Source organism: Dipodomys spectabilis, unplaced genomic scaffold (assembly GCF_019054845.1).
Source record: "Dipodomys spectabilis isolate Male_0828 unplaced genomic scaffold, ASM1905484v1 ptg000147l, whole genome shotgun sequence".
NCBI classification, from domain to species: Eukaryota; Metazoa; Chordata; class Mammalia; order Rodentia; family Heteromyidae; genus Dipodomys; species Dipodomys spectabilis.
In genome coordinates, this window is record NW_024870824.1 from 10071464 (window position 1) to 10092265 (window position 20802).

General features: G+C 38.5%; 1 protein-coding gene across 4 annotated transcripts in view; it reads left to right on the plus strand.

The window, feature by feature from the left end:
• Arhgap26 (Rho GTPase activating protein 26) overlaps positions 1–20802 on the plus strand; it is a 459434-nt gene that overhangs the window by 364665 nt on the left and 73967 nt on the right. For all 4 annotated transcript variants that reach the window (XM_042692003.1, XM_042692006.1, XM_042692004.1 and 1 more), the window contains exon 20: positions 14501–14651. In XM_042692003.1, coding sequence (XP_042547937.1) covers positions 14501–14651 — 151 coding nt within the window. The remainder of the gene's footprint in view (positions 1–14500; positions 14652–20802) is intronic.

The following is a 20802-nucleotide window of genomic DNA, read 5'->3' on the forward strand; positions in this document are numbered from 1 at the left end:
TTCCATATATGGAGTTTTTTATGTTTAGATGAGTTTTTGTTGCTGTTGTTTTGTTTTTTGAGACAGGGTCTCCCTGTGTAGCTCAGGCTGGCCTCGAACTCATAATCCTACTGCCTCAGCTCCTGAGTGCTGGGGATTATAGGCAAGTGACCACACACACACCCATCAGGGCCTCATATTTGGCATGGCATTTTTCTTTCTCTTTGTAACATTTTTCTTTCTCTCATGCCCAGCACAGTTCAAGGCCAGCTCAGATCAAAAGCTTGCAAGACTCTATCTCTATCAATCACTGTGCATGGTAATATACTTGTTATTCCAACTAAAAGAGAAACACAATGCCTGGTCACCGAAGTGGGTACCTGTCACCCCAGCAAAGTAAGAAAGCACAAATAGAAGGATAACAGTCCAGATTGACCCAGGCATAATAAAGCAAGATACTATCTCAAAAAGTAACAAACACAAAAAAAAGGCTGGTGGCATAGGTTGAGTATCTGCATAGCAAGTATGAGGTCCTCAGATCAAACCCCAGGACTGCCAAAAAATCAAAATCAGAAACTTAAGTTTTTATATCCCCTTGATGGCAAAAGTAATAGCCTTCCTTAATGTAATGCTTGAAACCACTTCTGCCTCCAAGATTTCACTACATTTAAAGATGTCATAGGATTATAAAATTTCATTTCCCCACCTTGGTATTTAGCACCATTTGGTTTGTGGCAGATACTTTGCATTTATAAGTAAAGCTCTGGTTATTGTCCTTACATCTCCATCATTTCCTTCAATCCAATTCCTAAAACTAGTTCTAGTTCCATGAGTCTATACACTTTTGGAACTTTGATTCCATCCTGGCATTGTCCTCCCTTCCAATAGTAGATTTTAGTCTTCTTAAACATCTGGCTGAAGACATTCTCTCCATGATCAGCACAGGCCCTGGGCCCTGCTGTGTATACCAAGGAACACTTGGAACAGGACCAACCTCATCCTCATCTGCCAAGTGAATGGGGGCCTAAGCTACGGGGGATGTGCTTCTCGGGTTTCCAGGAAAGTCAGTCACTGAAGGTTTCTTACTAGGCAATGTACAGTGTGGTTGGGGACAGAATTGGTCAATTCCCCTAGGCTTCAGATAGTGCTGGGCTTATGGTTAGACTGGAGCAATAGCCTTGGAATAGGTCTGGAAGCATACTCTCAAGCACAGAGGGAAAAGAAAGAGAAGAAAAATCATTTAGTTTTTTTTCTTTTTTTTTGCCCAAGATGAGCTCTATTACACAAAGCAGAGGCTGTAAGTTAAGGATGTGTGAAAGCAAAACTGCCTGAAACTGTAGAACAGGCCACTTTACCCCTGGGTGCAGAAGGGAGACAATGAACCAGCAGAGCTTCTCTCTCAGAGTTAGGAATGCTCCCTAGAAACAGGATTACAGTTTTCACTGGTCAGATATTGGGAAGGAAGGATCTAGCTACACTCCTTCCTCATAGTAAAATATTTTTAAGACATCTGTATGTATGTGTGCATATATATATATATATATATATATATATACATATGCATATATATGTATTTGAGTGAAAAGTGTGTATACATACAAAAAGTGTGTATGTGTGAGAGTGTGCATGCATGTGTGTGTGCTTGTTTCATTGTTTGTTGCTGGGACACTGGGAGAAACTCTGGTAGGAGTACGAGAGTCACTGCTACAAGGAAGACTGGACCAGGAACTCATGATTCCAGGTTTAATGCAGCCTCCTATCACTGTTCAGCAGGTGACAATGTGTTGTAATGTTTTAGTGCAATTCACCTTTCCCTTTGTCCAGTCTGTTGACAAGGACAAAATTTTACTTATTAGAGCACTGTTTGGATTTGAAGTACAGGTAAAGATTAGACATATTTAAATATAACCAGGTTCTTCAGTTGAAGGCTTCTTTACATATCTAACTCAGTACTTCCCAAACTTCAATGATCTCTATTTACTGTTGAGTCACAACCCTGTAATTCATGATGTTTTCTGTTTAATGCATTTTAAACTGATCTCAACTGATTTCTTTATATGGCCTCATCATGAATTGTGAAATCTCTAAAATGATGAATTTGAGGTTTTCACTATATTATCTTCTATTATATATTAAAATAAATAAGTAATCATTCATGGAAAAAAACATTCATACTCATTCCCTCTTAGGATTACCTGTATACCACCAGTGGAATGAGTACCACATTCCACACCAGCATCTACAGCCCTAGCTCTACATTTTTACTAACTCTAATCTTCTTCTTAAATATACAAATTTAGGGATGAAGGTTGACTTAGTTAGTAGAGCATTAGCTCTACAAGTTCTGGACTGCGACCTAAAAAAGAAAGAAAAGAAATACAAAACTCAAGTTTCTTCTGTCCACTTATCTAGAACTGGGCTCAGGTGTCGTCAGTGGCTGTTTATACTGGTCTGCACACTTACTGTTGGTCTGTCTGTATAATGTTTGCTGTGACCTCTAGCAGACTTGATGAGAATTGAAACTTTTTTCAGGTTCTTGTCACAGAGCAAACAACCTTTTTGGAAGGATTATGCTGTGTGGGCATGCATTCACAGACAGGTGCATGCATACACCCACATGCCTCTCCTCTACCTTTGTGCTTGCCATGGCTTATTTTTCAGAAGCTTCTTTCCTCTTATGTCTGTTTGCCTGACCTCTTGTGTCCATTTATTCCTATTTCTCCTTAGTGAAGTGCTCTGCATTCCACCAGTCAGTCTCCTCTGCAGTCACCAGCTAAGATATTTAATAGGACTGAAGCTTTGAGTTTCCAGTCGCTTACTGTCAGTTGACCTGTAGCCCACCTCTCTGCTTTGGTCTTGTTCTGTGTAGAAACTAGAGCACGTTCCTTTCCCTAGAAGGTGAATCTGGGCCAATGCTATGGAATCAGAAAGTCATTAGCTTTCCTCTTCCCAGAGAAGACACTCCTGAGGGTCACTTTGAAAGGTCTTTAAGACTCAGTCTCTACCTTTGTACTTGTATTTGATATTCCTAGAAGTATATGGCATATTAGGTAATATTCACAGATGTGTCTCTCCTCTTCCCAAAGGAGTTTTCTTCAGTGTAGGTGGAATTACAGTATACCAAGTCACTAGCACATGACTTTCTGCTTCTATCTATGGGAATGAGGAGAGTGTACAGAAAGGAGCACTGGGGAAATTTGTCTCTAGAACTGAGGAGGGGCTATAAAATTAGAATATTCTCAAATTGAACTCTGATGAAATTTTCTCACATAAATATTTTTATCTATGTTTAATATATATGACCAACTTATCACGTAGTTTCTCATGCTGGACATTTATTATTTAAGGGTTATATGACACATGTGATATCTCTTTTTCAGCTGGAAGGAAATATTATTTTTTGTTTATTTTTATTATCTTTAAGTAGTTGTACAAAGGAGTTGTTATTTAATAAAGCAGTTTATGAATACAGTACATCTTGATCAATGTCACCCTTTTCAACATTCTCACCCATACTTCCCAACTCTCCTCTTTATTTCTCCCTAATTATGAAAGATTGAATTGTCCATGGAATTTTTTATTGTTGTTGTTGGTCATGGGGTATGAACTCTGGGCCTGGACACTCTCCCTCAGCTCTTCAGCTCAAGACTAACACTCTACCACTTGAGCCATGGTGCCACTTTCAGTTTTCTGGTGGTTAATTGGAGATAAGAGTCTCATGGGGGGCTGGGAAGGTTGCTCAGTGGTAAAGTACTTGCCTTGCATGCATGAGGCCCTGGGTTCGATTCCTCAGCACCACATAAGCAGGAAAAAAAAAAACAAACCAGAAGTGGTGCAGTGTCTCAAGTGGTAGAGTGCTAGCCTTGAGCTGAAGAGCTGAGGGACAGTGCCCAGGCCCAGAGTTCAGCCCCATGACGGGGACCCCCCCCTCCAAAAAAAAAAAAAAGAGTCTCATGGACTTTCCTGCCTGGACTAGCTTTGAACCAGGATCTTCAGATCTCAGACTCCAGAGTAGCTAGAATTCAGGTGTGAGCCACCAGTGCCCAGTTTGAATGGAATTCTTAACTGCACTCTTCACCCTTTCTCTTCATTCATCTATCACCCTCCTCTTGACCCTAGAAAAATTGTATTAATAATGTACCAAGTATTACCCAGGAACAAAATTACAGATTTATAGCAACTTGTTCAACTTCAGAAGTTTGCCATTAACCAATTGTCATTCAGTTCCACATCCACTGTAGGATAGATCCAGAGAAGATCCGTATCTTCTGTGAAGGATAGCAGGTGTGACTTCATTTGCATACCCAACCTTATTTTCAAGGGCAAACATTTCCAGTCTCTCTCATATATCTGGAGGTTAAAGTTGTATTAAACTGAGGGCCTGCCTTTTAGGAGCTGAGGAGCTAGTGTGTAAGGATGAGACAATGTATTTGATAACTCTGAGGCCAAATTAGATTTGAGCCTCAACAGCGATGATTAAAATAATTACAGTTCAACTAAATATGTCTGTTAGCCTGCTAAACCCATCATGATCTCAACCTCCTTCCCTCAGTTGATAATCCTATGGGACCAGCACTCATCCACATTTTACAGACTATAAACTAAGGTCAGAGAAGGTAAACAACTAGCAGATGGCAGAAGAGGAATTTGTTAAGTCTCCCATTCCTCCGCCATGTTATCTCCACAAGGATATTTTTATCAGCTCTAGATCATAGAAGTAAAAACCTTGCTAGGCTGAATTTCAGAAGCAATAAAATCCATCTGTCCCAGCCTCCAAGGCTACCATGGGGACAGCTAGCCATATTGAATGGGTTCTTTAATATGCAAACTGGTAGGATGTGGCCACATGGCAGCCTCTCTTGTAAATCTAGCACTGGCGTTGTAAAGAGCAGTGTGTATTCAGTGGTGGATTTGACACACTGGGCCAAGGCACTTACTCTCATTTGCAATCACCTCCAAACAGATGGAATGAGGTTTTTTTTAACTGTGCTGCCAGACGGATGGTAGCAAAGGAGATTACTATTTAATCTCTAAGTTTCCACACAGATTCATCATCTAGCAGAAAAGAGACTGCTCTATCTAGGTGAAAGGTTCTGACATTCAAGCTGTATTTTTTCAGAACATTGGAGAAAGTAGAGCCAAAGGGTTGGAGGGGACATGGACAAGGTCTTGTACCTTTTAGATTTCTTGCAAGATATGACATAGTAACATTAAGAGTGATATGGTCCATGTTGACCCATTGTAACAATGAGATGTACAAGACACTATGTTGAAAAGCAAACTTTACAATTTAGGTGGGGAGGGGTGGGTTAGTTGTGGAGGTGGGAGGGAAGGGATGGTAGGGGAAAAACAAAGGAGAAGGCAACAATGCTTGATAAGAAATGTACTCACTAGCTGGGCGCCTACCCATGTCTCTTGCCTGTAATCCTAGCTACTCAAGAGGCTGAGATCTGAGGATCGCGGTTCAAAGCCAGCCCAGGCAGGAAAGTCTATGAGACTCTTATCTCCAATAAACCACTAGAAAATGGGAAGTGGCGCTGTGGCTCAAGCTCGCCTTGAGTGAAAGTGCAAGGAAAGCACCCAAGCCCAGAGTTCAACCCCCACAACCGACAAAAAAAAAAAAAGAAAGAAATGTACTGATTACCTTGCTCATGTAACTGTTACCCTCTGTATAGTATTTTCACAATAAAAAACTTACTTTAAAAAAGAGTGATATTGTCCCAGATTTTGAGTACTTAAAGCAAGATATTGATATGAGAATCTTGGAACCATGATTCTTAGACTCGAATATGCCCTAGACTATAGAGAATTTATTAAAAACATGGATGCCTCATCTCATCCCCAGGCTTTTTGAGATAGGAGATCTTGGCTGAAGCTCAGGCATTCATATTTTACTAGAACCCTAGTGATGCTGCCTCTCACTAAAGTTACAAAAGCACTGTCAAGGTTCGGAGTGGACTGGTATATTGCGTCAAAGCAGAGGCTCTGAATTCAGACCAAGTCATTTCATTGCTTTCTTTTCCAGCTACCAGCTCTGAGAGCTGGAGGATATTTCTTTCCTGAGCCTCTTGTTTTTTCATCGGTAAAATTGGTCACTAATGGTAGCTTCCCTGGAGGGTAATTACCATGATAAAGTAAGCCAATGTATATAAAGTACTTGACATTAGGCCTAAACCTAGTAAGCACTTAATAACTGTTAGTTGTGATTATAATGATTATTATCAGGCTATGGTTTTACCTCACAGTTGATTAAGGAAATAGTCCCCCCTATGGAGCCTTCAGATTCTAAAGGAGAGGGCTTTAGTGAGGAAAATGCCACTGTGCTGGTTCCAGAGAGAGAACTCCTTTGATGCTTGAGTGCAAATGCTCCAGAAACTTGGGAAACATTGTGCAGTGTTGGTAGGGGTGGGGCAGGGATAGGAATGGATTCTTGGGCCTTGTTTCACATGGATCATGTTAACTAGCTGCTAGGATTATGGCTCTGATTAATTCTTTTAGTTCAGCTAATGCATCCTGGACTCTCTCCCAGACAGGCCCAGTGAGAGCTTGAGAATTTAGCTTATGTACTTCTCATATGTGTCTTGCTTGTTGAAAAATGGCTGGAAATGCAAACAATTCAACAGCTTTCTTAATGTCTTTTTCTGAACAATCAGAGCCTTATCATGTACCATATCTCAGGTTGCTTCTGGAGATTCTGTGAGCTCTGGACACACCTGTTTGCTTAGGCAGATGGCATGTTTAGCCACTTGCATTCATTCCTATTGTCATTCAGGCTACAGAAGGTGTACTGTGGCTCTGGATTTAACTGTGTGTGGTTACTGTGTGTGCCTGAAAGCCACATAGATGATGTAGTTATTTAAAAATGGTGTGTATGGCCAGGCACTGTGGCTCACACCTGTAACTAGCTACTCTACTCAGCAGGCTGAGATCTGAGAATCGTAGTTCAAAGCCAGCCTGGGCAGGAAAGTCTGTGAGACTCTTATCTCCAATAAATTACTCAAAAAAGCCATAAGTGGCCTGTGACTCAAGTGGTAAAGCACTAGCCTTGAGCAGAAGAAGCTCAGGGACAGAACCCAAGCCAGAAAGCTCCAGGACCAGCAAAAAAAAAGTGGGGGTGTAAAAAGGAAAATGTATGTGTATTTATGTATCAGAACAAGTGGACATTCATATATCCAAACAAATTCAGATGCCCTGTGCAGGTGCCATTCACCTACTGTAATCTTAGCAGCTCAAGAGACTGAGATCTATGGAATATGGTTTGAAGCCAGCCTAGGAAGAAGTCCATGAGAGTCTTTTTTTTTTTTTTTTTTTGTCAGTTGTGGGGCTTCAACTCTGGGTCTGGGCACTATCCTTCAGCTCTTCAGCTCAAGGTGAACACTATACCACTTGAGCCACAGCGCCACTTCCAGTTTTCTGATGGTTTATTGGAGATCAGAGTCTCATGGACTTTCCTGCCCAGGCTGGCTTTGAATCCTAAGATCTCAACCTCCATAGTAGCTAGGATTACAGGTGTGAGCCACCAGCACCCAGCTGAGACTCTTATCTCCAATTTACCACCAGAAAAGCCAGAAGTGAGGCTGGAATGGATGCTTACCATTGAAAGGGCAACTGGGTCTGTCTAGTGCCATCTTGGCTGGTAGGTCCCCCTCCCCCCTTGCCTCCCAGGTGATGGGCGTGCCTGACTTTCTGGAGGCAGGGGCGGGCATTTGGCTATAAGTTACTAAACCTGTCAGTCCAGTGCCTGGGATTGGGAATTTTTTGTGACTTTGCCCCTGACCTGATGCTATTTAGGCCCAGAGCAGCACAGGTCCATCACACCATGCCACTTGTCTCTGTGTTCCTGTTCTGTCTCCTGTCTCTTCTCTAGTCACCATGGCATCCCTAGTCAACTTTCCATTGGCGCTAAATTGGTTCACTGGTATTGTTGGTATTGTTTTTGTTCTTTCTTTCCTCTCTGGCCTTGATAGCTCAGTTTCCTAACAGTGTTAAGTGTATTTGTTGACTGCTGATGCTTGAGATCATGCAGTTACCGGCCTTTTAATAAAGACTCCAAGATTCATTCCTTTCAAAATGTGGCTTCTCTATTTTCTCACCTTATAACACCATATATTGATTTATTTTTAAGTTATTAAAAACAAACTCCCTAATTGTACCTTCCATTTACTCTCTCAAGTTCCTTTTAAATGAGTCATGGTATAAAAATAAGTAAATACATAGTTTCTTCTTTCCAGTGTAGCAGTAGAGTAAGTAGTATGCTGTGAACTCCCTTAGATACCAGGCAATCATAGGTTGAAGGGCAGCAGTCCTACTCAAAAAGTCCCTGCTCTGGTAGGAAAGGGGTCTAAATTGGGAGCAGTGTCCATTTGGCGTTGATCTTTCAATCCCTTTTTAGCCATTAATTAGGGGCTTGGTGAGGTTTTTTGTTTTGTTCTGACTCAATTTGAAATAGTGGTAGTGTAGGGCAGACTCCCCACTGTGCCTCTTGCATACCACCTCCTTGAATCAGTTCACCCCTAGAACATCTACATGCCTTCACCATTCCACTGTAAGATTCAGTTGTATTGGCATTGTTTCCCTTTGAAAAAGAGAAAGGCACATGAGGAAGAGTTCATATTCCTCAGTCCACACAGGATCCAAAACAGTGTATCTTTGAGGTATTTGATGAAGATAATATGCCAAAAGTTGCTACTATGTATTTGATCAATAAAAGACCAGCCATATCTTTTATGCGTCAATCATTGTTTAGTACATCATGGTCCTAGCTGCTGCTTTTTGAGAAATCATTACTCAAATTCTTTTTATATGCTCAAAGATATCACCCAGACTGCTTTTTAAAGATTATTTTTATCTTAGCACCCGAGAACTGAGTCAGCATGAAATTAGACCTCTTCTGATTTTACTGTGGCACGGTATGCCACTATTATCAGAAGCAAAAACTATAGGAGAGAGAAAAATATGCTGCAGAAAATCTAATTCCAAGTTTCTTGTGTACTTGGGTGTTTCCCAGAGATGGTAAGCTCAGAAACTGCTGTGCACTCATCATTTTTATTGCAACATTCATTAAGCTGCCATGCTATTATCATCCTATCTTGTCAAGATGATGCATTACAGACTTATTGCAAAACTTTAACAAGCAGGAGAAGGTACACCTCTCTCCCAACCATAGCACTAGAAAGCTTCTAGGTATTTACTTGTGATATATATACCCATGTCCCTGTAAAACTTTCATATCTCTGGTAACTCCTTTTCTTCTTGTTTGATTGTTGTGTGCGCTCCCTCCTGTCGTTTGGACTCTGGGAGAAGTCAGGAGCAGTTTGAGTTCCCTTTCTTTTTGACTTCTAGTCATAGGTATCATGGAATGATGACATACTAGCCTGAATCCTAACAAGATTTCCACACAGTGCAAACTCTTCTAAAGTGATTTTGAGGGCCTGAATTTTGTGTTTTTCCACTACTTCTTTGTATTCAATGAGCTAGACATGTTCAGGCCTGCCAAGAAGTGTGAATTTGGTTTGGCTCTGTGTGTGCTTTCCTGCCCCTGCCTGCAGGTTCTGTGATAAACAGTGATCCTGTCTTCCTTATATGAGGGGTTGCCATTAGAGTGAGTTGCAGTCACTTAGTAAATGTGGAAATTGGAATAGCTGAGCTCCTAGATTTCCATGGCAACCCCCAGAACAAGTACAATATTACCAAAATTATTCTGTAGCCTTCCTTTTTTAGTTGTAGTGATTTGGTTGGAAATTTACCTTTTTCCATTCCTGATTTAAACAAAAGAATTTTTTTTTAACCCACAAAAAAAAATGCTTCCCATCATCATTACTTTGGTGTCAAAGGCATTAATGGTCCTTCTGAAACACCTGCAAAATTCAGACTAGCCCTTTCTTTTCCAACAGAATAACTTTTTAAAAAAAGTATTTTCTCCCATCAGTCCCAACCAAACCTGTCCCTTCAATATTCTTAGTTTCATAGGATATTCATTGACTATTCTGACTGCATTCTCCTCCCTTCCTTTCTTCACTCATCTATCCCAAGAATACCATTTGATTATATTGTTTTCATATATTTATTATTTATTATAACTTGTGGCATACATGATCACAACTAGATACCAGGAAAGTGTGACAAATGCTGGTCTCACAGGTCCCTTCAATTGATGCTGTATGGCCAGACAATATGGACCTGCTCTTTCGGTTTGTATCCTTAAGGATCAAGCCTACATCAGGTTTTCCAGTCCTTAAGATGTATGTGTATGGAAGCACCCAGCACATTAATTATTGATCATGTTTATGATGGTGGGATTTGTTCTTGTTTTCTGGGACTAATACAAAGAGTTATTCTTGTTGACAAACATGTTCAGAAAAGGCAAATATTCTGACTCTAACAGGTGTAAACATGCAATTCTGAGTTTAGATGTTCTTCTTCTTTTTTTGTCATTTATCATCTTTTTTTATTTGATTCCTAATTGGTGGTTGTTTTTCTTTTTTTTTTTTTTAATTTAATTTTATTTTATTTGAGAACATACTGTACAGAGGGGTTACAATTACATGGGCAGGATAATGCATACATTTCTTACCAAGCATTGCAGCCTCCTCCTTTGTTTACCCTTCACCTCCCTTCCCAGCCTCCCCCCTCCCCCCCACCCAATCCTTCCCCCCCCCACTCCGACATTGTAAAGCTCGTTTTTGACATGACATTTTGTACTTCTCATTGTTGCAACAGGTCCACCTGAATCCTTAAACGACTTGTTTGTCCCCATCTCCTCCACAAGTGTGGTTGTTTTCTTTTAAAGTCCACTAGCCCATAATCTTTTTCCACCAGCAATGGAATTGCCATCAGTCCCTGTGTACCTTCTGATGAGGATGCCAGAGCTGACCTGAATCATCAGTGACTTAAGTAATCCTGGCTACTCAGGAGGCTGAAATCTGAGAATCACGGTTCAAAGCCAGCCCGGGAAGGAAAGTCCATGAGACTCTTATCTCTAATAAACCACTAGAAGACCGGAAGTGGTGCTGTGGCTCAAGCTGTAGAGCGCTTGCCTTGAACTGAAGAGCGCTAGCACAGCACCCAAGCCCAGAGTTCAAGCCCTACGACCAACAGGAAAAAAAAAAAAAAGTGTAGCTTTTCTGATGTGAAGAATTTGGTTCATTTTCAGTTAAAAGTACTCTAGACTGCCTATTCTCATGTTTTTCTCCCAAGAGCAAGTACTCATCTGTTCATAGGACAAAAAAAATCCTCCTTTTTTGAATGGCATTATTGAATTATTTTCTGCTTATTTCTTAATTTGTTCAAATGCTTTACAAATTGTCTTGGTATACTTTGCCATAACTGCTGAAACATTTGATTTGCTTTTGACTTTACTCTCCACTCCTTCTCAGGAATGTCCTTTACCTTGCTGCTCATCCTCTAGGAAAACTGTAGGCATTTCAGCTTCCATCTTCCACCTAGACGATTTCAAGTTTCATTTTCTATGATTTCAGATAATGACAAAATAAGGTTGTCTTGAGGTAAAGATCTGGATTTCTTTATCATGTGTCATCCCATCAAGAGATACTGGTTAGGAAGCTAGGATGCACATTTGACAATCCTTTACTGTGAACCTTCAAATCTTATGATACTTTTTTGTGTTTATTTTCTCTTTGGGCAAATAACTAGTTGCTTTCCTTGATCTTTTGCTTTTTATTGTTGTGATGTGATGTTATAGGTCATGCATCAGTGAAAAGTCTTAAATATCTATACACATACATGTATTGAACTGAAAGAATTTATTTAAAAAGGTTTCTAAGGGTAAACAAAGGAGGAGGCTGCAATGCTTGGTAAGAAATGTATGCATTATCCTGCCCATGTAATTGTAACCCCTCTGTACAGTATGTTCTCAAATAAAATAAAATAAAATTTAAAAGAAAAAAAAAAAAGGTTTCTAATATCCTCCAGGAAATGAAATATTTGAAATGTTCAAAGTTAGTTTGGATGTAGCCATCTGTTGGATTTTGTTGACTTTTTCCTCTTTCCCTAGTATTTCCCCCCCCCCCCCCCAAAAATCTCCCTGCCATTTGCTCCAGATTTTCCTTGTTAACTCATGAAAACACCTAATCTGTAATATTGTAGAGTTAACCTTTTCTTTTGATCTACCTTTTAGCATCATATGTGATGAAAATCAGGATTCTGATATGGTATAAAGCAAAACATCTTTTTTTATTATGTTCAATGTTGGTTCCAAAGTTTTACTTTAAACTATTCAAACTCCAGCGAAGAATCTGACATATAGGTAAATAAACGTGCAAGTTGATAACTGTTTTATATCTTAAATACCAAGATATTAGTATCAGAATCTGCTGTCTGGCAATCATGTTTGGTACTCAGTAGGTTCTCAATAAACATATACTGCATAAATAGAATTAAGGAGATTTCATTTAAGATATTCCTTTTATTCTAACAGTAAATAGAAAAGAGAAAATGTCCTGGTCACATTTTAGAAAAACAATATACTTTGTAGCAGGTTTTTTTTTTTTTTTTTGGTGGTAGGATCATAGTTCTCTCTTATACAAGTAATATAATCATAGGAAGTATATGATTTTATAGTATTCTCATTTTCCTACAAATTTGGACATCTGTGACATGCATATATAGCCTCAATCTTTTGAAATTAAAAATTAGTAAAACCATCCATCTCATCTCCCATACAAGGTAGGCAATGTCCCCAGTTAAAGGTCAAATAAATGTGGTCTTGATTACCATTCTTTCTGTGCTGATTTTTGGCTTTTCAGTTTCTTTAGGAATCTTGACATGAGTATTTTGTGCAAAGGGAAATGTTATTCATATTAATGTAGTAATGAGTAGCATATGCATTCTCTTAGTGGCCCCTAATTGTATAATATGAGAGTTTTTTTCTCTTTCTAGTGACAACTTCTGTTAGTACTTCTCTCAGTATAACTCTTAGATTTTTCTCTGTTTCTACTTGAAACTTAAGCTCTTATACCTAATTCTAAATTTCAGTAATCATTTTAATAATCTATTTTCATCCCTAAATTAATCACCTACTTTCTCTACTTAGAGTTCAAGAATCTCGCAATAACCTTATGGATTTTTATAATCACTTCCTTGGGGCTTTCGGCAGGACTGTATTTACCTAACTGCAGATGGTGGCAGATGCCTGTAATCCTAACATTTGAGAGCTGAGGCAGAAGTATCACAACCTTTAAAGTTGGCCTAGGTTACATAGCAAGACCTTGTCTCAGAAAGCAAACAATTTTTTGTTGTTGCTGTTGATTGTGGAGCTTGAGTTCTGGGCTCTTCAGCTCAAGGCTAGCACTCTACCACTTGAGCCACAGTACCATTTCCGGCTTTTTCTGTTTATATGAGGCTGAGGAATGGAACGCAGGGCCTCATGCTTGGGAGGCAAGCACTTTACCCCTGAGCCACTTTCCCAGCCTGCAAACAAACTTTTAAAAAGAAGAAAAAAATAATTTGCCAAGATTTTAGTGGGGTAGGAAATGTGTGTGTGTGTAATATGAATAGTAATAGTTTCATAAGCATAACTTGTTTTTACAGATATGACTAGTGGAAAGAAAAAATACTTTCATGATAATATCTCTTTTATTACCTAAAGAGACACAAGTTGAGATGTTGTCTAAAAACTAATATGTAAATAATTCTAGCCTGCCTCTTAGGACTATTGTATAACCTCTGACTCACATAAAAAATTTCTTACAATTCACCCAAATTATTTCCTGACAAGTGAAACAATTGCCAGAAACATCAACTGACTTCAGTAACTTTTATCTGTACTGAATGTGGTGAGGGAGAGACTGACATTGTCTGTATTATTATACAACAGCAGTGGTACCTGTGTCATTTAGCTACATAATCCACAAAATGTTCTCTTAAAACATGGTTCCAAGTCTTTTTAAGATGAGAAGAAGCAGAACATTCATTTCTTTGAGCACTATTCCAAAGTTTACAAAACACATTCCTGAATATGATCCCACTTGATCCTTATGACAGCTCTGTGAACTGTGCAAGGAAATTCTTGCTCTACCCATTTTAGAGATTTGTTAACCAAAAATCTTAGAACTAGTGCAAATTATTTAGTCCACAAAGCTGAACAGAGATGAATCATTGAAAGGAATTCAAGTTTTTCTCTTTCCTAGCTTGATAATATTTTCTAGATATAAATGAATGTGACTACGCGGCCTCACTTTTTTGCTTTTATATACAGACTACTGTGCAGTTTCTACAGCTCTGTTTATGAAAGAATTAACTTTGAAGTTATCTATCAAATACATAGATCTAGTAAAACACCAAAGTCTGAGGGGTCAAGAGTTTAGACTGGTTGAGTAATAAAGAAATTATCACCTGTTTCCTTTTTATCCTTCCCTACTCTTCATTCTGATCCTTTCTTGTGTCCTTTTTTTGCTAGAAGCTTTAGAAATCTCAATTCTGTTTCATTTATAATTCTTGTATGTGTAGGAATAGATTATATTTATGTAATCTTAATATAAGACTGTGCCATATTTTTTTCTAGAAGAACAAAGGAACAGTATTATCAACTCCAGTTTGGAATCTGTCTCATCGAATGCAAACAGCACCCTTAATTCCAGTAGCAGCTTACAACCCAACATGAATTCCAGTGACCCCGACCTGGATGTGGTTAAGCCCACCCGACCCAACTCACTGTAAGTATGACATCTACTTCCCTGCTACACAAGGGCCTCCATAGGCAATTCTGCTAGAATTTACTCTCTATCTCTGCTTGACTTTGGGCCATTGTCCCATAAACATGATTTAAACCTCCCTAAACTTAGAGCTTGGCTGTTTTGTTGTGGACATTTTTTTAAGCATCATCATCTTAAATGGGAGTCATTATGCTAAACATACTGTTTCTTGGCTTGGGTAATCTTTGATTTACTGTGCTGTTAAAGATGGCTTTGGTGATGGCTATTGCCTGTGCTGGCTGATGGGCATGAAAAGCAATTTCGTTTAGCTTTACCAACATGTAAGGACTGCAGAAAGTCAGTAAATTATTAGCCAAGTCTGTTTTGACTCAATCATATTGTCTCAGTTTCTCTTTCTCTATACTGAGAATATTCAATACAAATTCTACTTTACTTCCATAAAGAAAAGCTTCTGGTAAACCTCCATGTTTTCCATTCTCAACCCTTAGCATGACTATAATTGCTCACCAAATATTATAGAAAAAAGCCCATTTTGCTTTATGTTAGGGCTTAAATATCCATAGCCAAAACAGGCAGTTTGGGGACTAATTGTTCAATCCCCCACAGACATTATTCAGCTTTGGCCAAAAAGTTCTCCCTTGTGGCTTAATCCTACATAGTTTAACATGCTTCTTTAGACCACTCCATAAATCTTGTCAGCTAGAGCCTGTGCAGAAGGAATGTGAGGCTATGACCAGAGCAGCTGGACTCTCATCTGTAAAAGAGTCAGGAAAAAACAGTTGATTCTGCCTTCCTCTAGTGAAAATAGCTGAGGCTCCTCCACACACCATCTGCAGGCAGTTGTTCACTTGGTGAGACCAGCATGAAGGTGAGATACCAAGAAGTCAGCAACATCCTGACTCTTTGCATGCCATGACTGCCATGGTTTCTTCTCTTCCAGATATTTACAGATCCACAGTGGGCCTAATAATTTTTGTTTTATGAGTGACTAAGGAATATTAGATGATGTGGAGAGGAAAAGTGACTTCAAATTGGACTTCCAATATAAGTGTATGATGAAATCCTAAATTGAGCATACCAAAGAGGCCTAATTAAAATCGTGCTAAACATTTCTAGCTTATTATTTAATACATAGTTTTTGTTTGATACCAGAGTGGACAAGTTTAGAAGAGTTGATTTGTCATGCTTATGAGCATTGAGAATATTCATTTTCTGTGACTGAACTTGTTAGTAGAGCCTCCTGGCCTTACTGGATGCTCTTTGGCTGCCTGTACATGCTTTCCTTGAGTTTAAAGAGAGTCGATTTTCTTCTTCCATTTTTCCTATCTTTCTTCAGTTTGGTTTGAATCTCTATACCTAGTAGTTACAGTTATTTGTTGCTCAGCATGGGCAAAGTTGAACTCCTAGCCCAGGTTGCTTAATACCCCCTGATTTTAGCCAACCAATCCAACTAGTGGTCTTTAATATTTGTTTTCAGTGGCTGGTACCTTGAAACCCTGAGTCACCACTGAGTACAGAGTGTACCAAGAGGTTGTTTAGGCAGCTAAGTAAAAGGAAGAGATGTCTTTTAAACATGTCCTAGAAGAGGATCTTGAGATTCTTTAAGTTACCATATCTCATATGATTTATGTTCCTAACATACGAGGGATTACACGCAAGGATTATCCTGCATGGTACAGATATATTTTTGGGGGGGAAGAGGTGAGGGAAGAAATTCCCCAGGGATGAGAGGATGATACAGGAATTATTCTACTTTTTTTTCTTTGGAGGATATTTAGGGGTAGCCAAGAGTGTAGGTGTTTTCCAACAAGATCACTGCCCAAAGCTGAGCAATTATCTGACAGGTAAATGTGAGTCTTGAGTTTAGAGAAAGCTGACCCTGAAGTAAAAGCAATGCCATGGACAGCACCCTACCAGCTTTTTCTCTCATTACTGAATAAGGGCCATGCCAGTGCCCCCTAGTCCTTCTGCAGACAAGTTCACCAGCCATTTTGAAGTTGAAGGTCTGTTTCTGGGTGCCTATGCTCTGGCTTTTCCTATCTATGATTTGTCTAGATATACCATGAATTAGACAATCCTGCTAGAGTAATTTCTCTAAGTAAATTAATCCTGAGAAGTTGGCCATCATACTTTGCTGTGGTAATTTCAATTCATCACAACCAAACAGGAGCTCAGTCATTCTCTCCATCTTTGTTCAGTTTGAAGGTACAGAAGTCCTTGGATGGAAACAGTTGATGTAGAAGGAAACCAAATGCAAAGGCCAGGGATGGCAGTTTCCATTAGCTTGACTATGCATTAGGCATAAGATAGTTAACCAGGCAAGCTACTCTTTTTATTCCACTCATTCTTTTTCACTGTTTTCCAAAGTAGATTATTACTGTATTTCAGTGGTTAATCTCCCCTATTCCCCAAGGAAATCAGTGTCCTCTGGTTGACATGAACAAAAAGCTACATAAGGCATTAAAATTAGAGTTGCTAGCATTCTACCTTTACCAAGGCAAGACTGCTGTGTTTAACTTTTTGGAGGTCCTTGATTGTTCATCTGGAGTAGCCACTTCTGAAGATTAAAGGACAGTTGGTAAACCAAGATAAAGTCCAGCTAGTCTGAAATTATGTAATTTTACCTATGATAAATCAGACAAAGAGAATTCTTGTCTTCTTTGAGTTTACAGTCTGGCTAAGGAGGAGAGACAGTATTAAATGGAGCTTACAGATTATAAGTGTCTTCAGAATTTGATGTAACTGAATATCAATTAGTACCTGAACCAGATCAGAGCAGTGGGAAAGGTAAGGTAGCCGAAATGTAAGGTAGGCATTAGATAAGATGCACATGCATTCCAAGTAAGGACAAAGGAATAGATGGTCCGAATATAGCTTATGGACATAAGTGTTAGGAGACTTGGAGGTTGTCTTCTAGTATTAACAATGTGGGGAGAGAATGAAAAATGAAAGAAGGAAGGAAGAGAAAGAGGGAATGAAAGAAGGAGAGAGGAAGGAAGGAAACTTAAATGCTGGTTCACATTTCAACTCAACACTTCATATAAAAATCAGGATTTTATTGTTGAATATTCACATGTAAAAAGTGCATATACATGGATCCCAGGTCTAAATGTAAAATGAAAAACTATAAAACTTCTAAAAGATAACAAAGGACAGAACCTAGATAGTTTGGTTGTGATGTTTTTAAACACAAAACCAAAAGCATGATATGTGGAAAAAAATCTTGAAGAAAATTGAATATATACTTTTGTCAACTTGATTAAACTGAAAAGCACCTACAAGATTAGGAAAGTACAGATCGAGGGGTGTATATGAGAGTGTTTTCAGAAAGGGCTTACTAAGGGGAAATTCATAACCTAAATATGGATAGAAGTATCCTACTGGTTTGAGATTTTAATGGAATAAACAGGGGAAGGGAAGAGGGCCACTAGCACATATAACATCTCTGCTTCTTGGCTCCCATGAAGCTAGAAGACTCCTTTTCCACAAGATTACATTGCTATGATATTCACCTCAACTCTGACACAAGTAATGGAACTAGCCCACCATGAACTTAATCCTCTGAAACATTCAGGCAAAATAAGTTCTTTCCCCTGATAAATTTATTCTGTCAAGTATTTTGTCACAATGATAAACTCTGACTAACACAAAGATTTCATTTAAACTAAAAATGTCTATCCTATAATTGACACTGTTAAGATAAAAAGATGAAGCACAGACTAGGAACAATATTTGCAAAACATACAAAGGATCAATATTTTAGATGTACCAAAGACCTTTGTTAAGACTCAACAATACATAAAACAATTGGAAGAAAGACAGCCTCTTCAGCAAATGGTGCTGGCAAAATTGGTTAAACACGTGTAGAAATTTAAAGCTATATATCACCTTATACCAGAAACAACTCCAAATGGATCAAAGACTTTGAAGTCAAAGCAGATACCCTGAAAACATTACAGGATGAAATAGGAGTAACCCTAGGTCTCCTTGGCACAGGCCGAAATTTTCTTAATAGAGACCCAGAAACACATCCAATCAAAGAAAGGTTGGACAAATGTGATTTCATGAAGCTGCAGAGCTTCTGCATGGCAAAGGACATAGTTAGCAAGACCAATAGAAAGCCCACAGATTGGGAGAAGATCTTCACAAGGGCCTCATCTAAAATATATTTACTTAGAATATTAAATCAACTAATAACAAATCCCCAAAGAAACAACTGCCTGATTAATAAGTGGCCTAAGACTTAAAGAGAGACTTCTCTGAAGAGGAAATAAGAATGGCCAATAGGCACATGAAGAAATGCTCAACTTCTCTGGCCATAAAAGAAAGCAAATCAAAACAACATTGAGATTTTACCTCACCCCAGTTAGAGTGCCTATAATCAAGAAATCTAATAAGAACAGATGGTGGAGGGTATGTGGCCAAAATGGACCCCTACTGTATTGTTGGTGGGAGTATAGGCTTATTCAACCACTCTAGAAAGCAGTATGGAGGTTCCTCAGAAGATTCCACATAGAGCTCCCCTATAAGCTAGCAATCCCACTTTTGGGCATTTACCCAAATTATTATAAACAAGGCCACACTAAAGCTACCAGCACAGCTATGTTTATTGCAGCATTATTTACCATAGCTAAGATATGGAACCCACCCAGATGCCCCTTAGTAGATGAATGGATCAAGAAGAAAATGTGGTGTATATATATATATATGTGTATATATATATATATATATATATGTATATATATATATATATATATATATATATATAAAATGTATACACACACACACAATGGAATTCTATGCCTCCATCAGAAAGAATGACACGGCCCCATTTGTTAGGAAATGGGAAGACTTGGAAAAATTTATATTAAGTGAAATAAGCCAGGTCCAAAGAAACATAGGTCTCATGGTTTCCCTTATTTGCAATACCTTGTATATGTCTGGGATAATCTTACCAGACAAGTAGAAAAGCTTAAAAACGATGTACATATGACCATATAAGAGGATGTTAAGTGAAATGAACCCCAAGATAGGCACACAGTGGTTTTTCTTTCTTGCTATGTTTTTTTAACGTATTTAAAATGTACTATGTGATTTTTTTTTCTTTTATGTTCTTCTCCCACGATATGACCTGTTTTCACTTTATTTGATTCTGGTGCCCTGTATCTTGTATAAACATTTTTCTAATTTGGGGAGGGGAAGGGAAATAACAAAATGCTGAAATAAGGATACAGGTTAACCCATTATAAAAATGAGATGTACAAGATACTGTTGAAAATGGACTTTACAACTTAGGTGGGGAGGGAGGGAGGAGTTGGGGAGGTGGGGAGGGAAGTGATAGTAGGGGAAAAACAAAGGAGGGGGTAACACTGTTCGATAGGAAAGGTACTCATTACCTTACTCCTGTAACTGTAACCCCCCTGTACCTTATCTTTACAATAAAAAAAATTTTAATTTTTAAAAATAAAACAATTATAAAGAGGATGAATTATGATCAAAGTACATTAATTTATGTTTGAAAATATTGCATTGATACCCTTTAACTAATTAATCCATACTAATAAAAGCATAGTTAAAATATGGACAAGAAACCCAAACAGATTCTTGACCAAATATATCCAAATAGCAAATAAACATATGAAAAAAATGTTTTACATCATCTATCACAAAGAAAAAAAATGAAATAAGAGGCACCATTTCACAATTATTAGAATATTCTGACGCTCAGAATACTGACAGCAGTAGATGTTGGTGAAGATATAGAGCAGTGGAAATCCTCATTCACTACTGGTGGGAATGCAAAGGAATACAGGCACTTGGGAAACAATTTGACAGTTTCTTAACATCTTACACACACTTTTTACCATATGATCTAGCATTTGTGCTCCTTAGTATTTACCCAAAACTTATATATACAGACAAATATATACATGGGTGTTTTCAACAATCATATTTATAATTGCCAGTACTTGAAATCAGTTATGATATTCTTCAGTGGGTATGAGTGGATAAACTGTAATAGCCTCAAACAATTATTGAGCAATAAAAAATATGAGCTTTCAAGTCACAGCAAAATCATGGTACAATCTTAAATGTATATTCCTAAGTGAAAGAGTATAGTCTCCTTGAGTATGGAAGACTATTAGATAGA